The sequence below is a fragment of the Eleutherodactylus coqui genome, chromosome 7, assembly GCF_035609145.1.
Source record: "Eleutherodactylus coqui strain aEleCoq1 chromosome 7, aEleCoq1.hap1, whole genome shotgun sequence".
Lineage (NCBI taxonomy): Eukaryota > Metazoa > Chordata > Amphibia > Anura > Eleutherodactylidae > Eleutherodactylus > Eleutherodactylus coqui.
In genome coordinates, this window is record NC_089843.1 from 64510898 (window position 1) to 64516897 (window position 6000).

At 44.2% G+C, this 6000-nt stretch overlaps 1 protein-coding gene across 5 annotated transcripts in view; it reads right to left on the bottom strand.

Annotated features, from left to right (window-relative positions):
* Window positions 1–5778, bottom strand: part of LIMCH1 (LIM and calponin homology domains 1) — a 268490-nt gene extending 262712 nt beyond the window's left edge. For 2 of the 5 annotated variants that reach the window (XM_066573144.1, XM_066573143.1), the window contains exon 1: window positions 5358–5777. In XM_066573144.1, coding sequence (XP_066429241.1) covers window positions 5358–5450 — 93 coding nt within the window. In that variant the 5' untranslated portion in view covers window positions 5451–5777. Of the gene's footprint in view, window positions 1–5357 lie in introns of all 5 variants that reach the window. The other 3 variants (XM_066573146.1, XM_066573147.1, XM_066573145.1) reach the window with 2 other exon arrangements.
* Between the last annotated feature and the right edge of the window lie 222 nt (window positions 5779–6000).

The window sequence follows — 6000 nt, forward strand, 5'->3', positions numbered from 1 at the left end:
ATGCAGCAAGACTCCGGGAAACCTGAGCGACTAACACTGTGGGAGCTGAAAGGGAGGTCATGCTGGCAACTACGGTACTAGGTAAAAAGGAAAAACACTACAGTTTTTGGAACTGTTTTTTTTTTCTGATCCAAAGCCAGAAGTGGATGAAGCAGTAAAGAAAATTATACGTCCTTCCTTTCTATTTCCTATTCCTTTTAAACAGATTCTGGCTTCGGCTTAAAACCCAAACTGAATCCACCTTACTGCTAGGTGCACAATACGCATGTGTGTGAGTTGCACTCAAGAGGCTCGGGCACAACTCACATCAGACAGCACTAGAGATGAGCAAGCATACTCGATATGGCAAACTACTCGAGCGAGTAGTGCCTTATTCGAGTACCTGCCCGCTCGTCTCTAAAGATTTGGGTGCCGGCAGGGGTCGGGGAGCGGTGGGGGAGAGCGGGGAGATCTCTCTCCCACCCCCCACCCCCCCTCCCGCTCCCCCTTGCTCACCGCCGCAACTCACCTGTCACCCGCGCCAGTACCCGAATCTTTAGGAGACGAGCGGGCAGGTACTCAAATAAAGCACTACTCGCTCGAGTAGTTTGCCTTATCGAGTATGCTCGCTCATCTCTAGACAGCACATGACACTTGTCCATGTGCGGTCCCATTTATATACAGGCAGCACATTGATATGCATCAGCATGTCCTATTTTTTGTCTATGATACAGACACAAATAGGACATGCCATGACATTTTGTCATCGGTCCATGTGAAAAACCGTCAGTATGCATGTCCTCATAGCCCTATAATGGGGCCGTGCGATGTCCTTGGATTAACACAGATAGCACACAGCCCTAAACACACCAGTGTGCTGGCGGCCTAAGGGCTCACTCACATGGGCATATGTGGTCGTGTAAATATACAGCATATTTACGGGATTGAACCCCACATATTCCCTGCGTATTGCGTTATTGTTCTGCGTGCACAAAAGAAACGCAAGCACTTCTCATGCATGGCACGCACAAATACACAGGTATCATGCATATTCATGCAGTCCCATTGAATTAAATTGACTATTTCGGTGCATGATATGCACCAAAACAGTGCGCACTGCAATTATTTTACACCCACGTGAAAACACACAGATCTGAATGGCCCCATAGGGTTTTAGCACGGTGCAATACACAGCACAAATACCCTCCTGTGAGTGAGCCCTAAAGCAGATAAGGATAGATAGAGCTTTAGACAAGCTGACAGATGACTGCAGCCCTCAGACCCATATTTGTTGGAGACGCTTTATATTTTAGGACCAAGCGCTCTTGTATTCCCTCAAACACATGAAACCTTCCAGGAATCCAAAAACTGAAGCTTTTAGTTTTACTAAAACTATAGAAGCCAAGCAAGTGCCTCCGGTTCCTCTCACCACATTCCACTACTGTGGTTAGCAAGAAAACCAAAAATAATATAGAACATTCTGTCTGACAGCGCACTGACCAACTCATGTCTTACAACAAGGGCAGCGCTGACACTATTTCCAGCACTGGACAGCAAATCGAAACTGTGCTGTGTCACCTGTGACTCCTCACACAGCTATTCGGTGTCATCTACTCTTGGCTGCTTGTAGCATGGCTTGTGAGGGATAAAGCATATTAAAAAAACTGTGAAGTGGAAAAAAAAAATGGCCAAAGCACCTTTTTTTTTTTTTTTTTACTTCAACTAAGTTTTTGCCAGTGTCATGCTTGAATTCGTGTCTCATGATCTCAGACGTCTTATTTGCCAGTGACATGGATAGGTCTGGGTTCTCCTAACTTTCTTCTTACAGATTATGACCATCTAAAAACGTATGAGGAGTTGTATCATGATCAGCCCTGAATGCTCCTGCCAGATCAAGACTTCTCCAGGCTTTGCCCCTTAGGTCTGGTTTTCATTGGCCAAGTAACTGGGGCCAGGTAATGCGGTCAGTACTTGACTGGCCCTCACATTTTCATGCTTGTGTTTACATTAGTCATATAACTGGCCCTAGAAAATAAATCCCTCCTACTGCGATTCTACTTACCTATGCACTGTCTTGTTGATTTACACAGGGAGCGTGCAAAGCAAGTGCACAGTAGAATAGGGAGGAGAGGGCAAGTGGGCGAGTAGTCGTGCTGTCTGCTCTACAACTCTACTCTCCCAAATGCTTGCCACTTTACTCTACTGTCCACTTGACCAGTGTGTTCACACTGGTGGAATAGTCATGCTTGTATTAGCTTGCTTGCCTACTCAACCATTTACTTGACCAATGCAAACAAGACCTGAAGATCTTCTTGAACTAGTGGTCTGGACCAATTCCATGATCTGTTCAATATTCTGTATAGCCAAATTATGGCACCAATCTCGGCTGCTAAACTCCCTGCCTCTCCATTCGCAGGATGGCTCCCATAGGAGCCTATGGAGTCTCTGGCATTTTGCTGTCAAAAGACAGGATATCTTTTGACGGAGAGAAACATCATTAAAAAAAAAAAAAAAAAAAACCCACACACCTATTGCGCTTTTGACGCAAGATTTTTTTAGGCACGTCAAAAAAAGTCGTTCATCTAAAAGAACCCATAAAAAACCATAAGTTCTTTTAGATGCGTTTTTTTGTCGAGGCTACTCTGCATTAAAATGACGCTCATGTGAAAAGTGTCCTAAACCTACAGAAAAGTTGCATCATTGTTGCACAAATCACATTTCTATCAATTAAAGCACATGCGTCTTTACAGTCATAATATTGCACCTTATGTAATACATTACATATTAGCACTGAGGGACTGATAAGCAGTTGAAATACACCATAATCCTTAGAAGCTCTATATCCTTATATCAAATTTCAGTCATATGTGAAATGAGACAACTACCAGTCACACTCGGATTTACTTTTCAGCATTTCTTATATAATATCAACTTGAAATTATTACAGGTTTGTACTATAGTCGGGTGTAGTCTAAGGGTGCATTCCCATGTACAGGTACCGGCTTACAGTTGCAAGTCCACTCATCCGCATCTGTGAATAAAAGTGCAATCTTGCCAAGAAAGTCAGCAAGATTATGTGGCTTTTGGTAGCCACGGCTGGGTGGAGCCTGAGTCACAAGTCAGTACCTGTACATGGTAACACTCTAAAAGACGGATCCGGCGCTATATCACAATACAGGTGTCCTATAGTGAAATAACAGTAGCATACTTGAAAAGGAAGGCGTGGATGAGCTACTCGATAGAGTATGGTGCACGTGCCCCACAGCAACAGTGCCATCCCCACTGAAATCAGTGGGAGAAGATCGCGATCACTTGCCGCGGCTGTGACAACTGCGACAGGGGATTCCTTCAACTCCGCAGTGATGTGGGGCTATCGCATCCAGGGGTTTCCACATGTTCTCAATGGGGCCGGTGGCAGCAGCACTGGCCCCATTGAAAACAGTAGGAGAACACAATCTCCTGCCGCGACAGTGACAGCCGTGGCGGGGAGAAAGAGAACCCCCACAGTGAAGCAAGGCTGTTTCCATGTGAAAATGCCTTGCATCCAGGGGTTTGCAGAAGGATTGAGATATCGGGCCATATTGGCATGATATCGCTCTCACCAGTGTGCAGGATCCCTTAAAGAGATGGGGAAAAAAATCAGTTATCTGCTTCGCACATGCTACTCCAACTTTGCAATTGGATTTTACTCTCTTTTACAGGGGCCACAGCACAAAATTGAAATCTATGTTGCGTGACTACAGGGGCTCATGTGCCATACCAACATGTAGCACATCCATGCCTTCAAGTACGCTATCGTTATTTCAATATAGTACACCCATACTAGTATATAGGGCTGGGTCAGTATTGACTGCATCCTGTATGTATCACTTGTAGCAATACTACTAGTACTGTAGCTTGCACTCTTGACAACCTGTAGCTGTTGGGGGGGGGGGGGGGGGGGGGGGCGACCCAGGAGTCCCATCCAGAAATTTGATAGCTGCTTTCTTTGCTGATTAACATTGATCCCATAACAATAATATAGCATATATAAGAATTACAATGTAAAACTTGTTACATATACTAAATAAGCAAGATAGTGCACATTAGAATAAAAAGGCTAGTCACTATAATCCACAACTAGATCACATATTCATGCCTATGAATCCAAAGTGAGAAAAAAAAATAAAATCTGCATTCCGCCTGCGCCCTCACAAAAGAAACAATTCAGTCCCATGAAGGGCCTAAAGCTTGAGCTGCCTCACAGTAGCAATGCAATGGAAAGTTCTGCAGTCTTTTCAGAGTCCCAGTGAACAACAGACGTTGCAATCAATCACACAATAAAGCTTGTGTTGTTGCTTGGCCCAAAAAGGCTCTTTTCTCATCCTTTTGCCTTCCCAATTTTACCCCTTTGTAACTGTACAAGCCAGTAGCACATAAAAAATATGACAAAGTGGCAGAAGTATCATGCAAAAGTGTAGAGAGAGGGGGGAAAAAAAAACACAGAAAGGAATAACAGTATTTCCAGCCAGGAAGAGTCTGTGCCCCCTCTTTTTCCCTGGTCTCCCATTCTAAAACACAGATGAATAGGGCTGTGTGTTCAAGAGCTGTCAGCTATATAGCCACAGCAGGTATGCGGTCCACAGTCATTTGCAAGGGAAATAAGACACATAGATGTCATAAATAACTGTTCATTAAATTGCAGCAGATAGAAGAGTTCCACTTGCATTATACATGGGCATTTTAGAAAGAATGCACAAACCAAAAACAAAACAAAAAAAAACAACAACAACAGGCACCTGAGCTAATTTGGTAGCATGAATAAAACAGGAGACAGGATAGAAATGAGCTATATGAAAGGTCAGGTGCAAAATGTAGCATTTTTATGAGTATAATGCCCAAACAAAAATAAAAAAAATAATAATAAGATACAAAAATGGGCACCTGAGCTGTTTTAATATAATCAATAGACAAGGTAAGGATATGCCAAATGGAAAAGTCAGGTGCAAAATGTAGCAGATTTCTTGCAACAGTAACAGTAGCCTAGAGTCAGCTGGAATAACAGTACAAGCTCCTCTGCCTGTCACCCAGCAGCTACTGGATACACAATAGCTATTCCAGTCTTTACTGCTGCAAATAGCTGTCAGTACACCTTCATAACCAAATACTACACAATGTACAATAAGACACAGCCAGGAGCATCTCTACAGTGCAGAGCACTGGGTGCAATGTCCCCATGAAAAGAGAGGTTTATGCAAACAAGTAACAATGTAGCTAAAACTAACAATACACAACAACAAGTTAATACAAATGTCAATATTATGCACACTCTTGAAACAGTGTAACCACTGAGGATCAATGAAAACTTCCATCCAGATGCAGAAAAATTATGGATTTACCTCAATCCACTTCTGGGCTTCTCTGCAGGCAGCATCAGGAGGTGATTCCTGTGGCTGGGTGATGTCCTCCAGATCTAGTGCAGGGCTGGCCATGTCCAGGCAGCAGTGTGCCTTCTTCTATAGATGAATGATCTAGCAGAAGGGAAAAGGATCCACAATCTCCTCCTGTTCCTAGTGCAAGAGACAAGCAATCCCCTGCTCTGTGCAACGTGATCTGTACCACACACCAGCTAAAAATAATCAGACTGTTGCAGCTTTTGCCTTCAGCCCATGCAAATCCTGAAGCCACCTCCTCCTGGAGCAGAGGCAGCAATCACATGCCTCATTACATGCTCACACAGAGCCAGGCACTCACTGCTGCAGCCCACAAGAGGGTGGAACAATTAACAGCAGCAGGCACAGGCTAAACAGCAGCATCAACACAAACCTGCTGGGCAGAGAAGTGCCCTGTGTGCAGGCCTGGCATTGGGTGTAGGGCTGCAGTGACTCAGGTGTCTGCCCCAGGGGCTGATGGGAGAATCAGAGGCAGACAGTGCACCTGAATGAATAGCTTGCAACAAGTGTCTGGCATCCCCCTCTGTGCTCAGAAACCTAAGCAGACATGAGCTTTTTTTTTTGCTCTATACATACATACATAAATCCT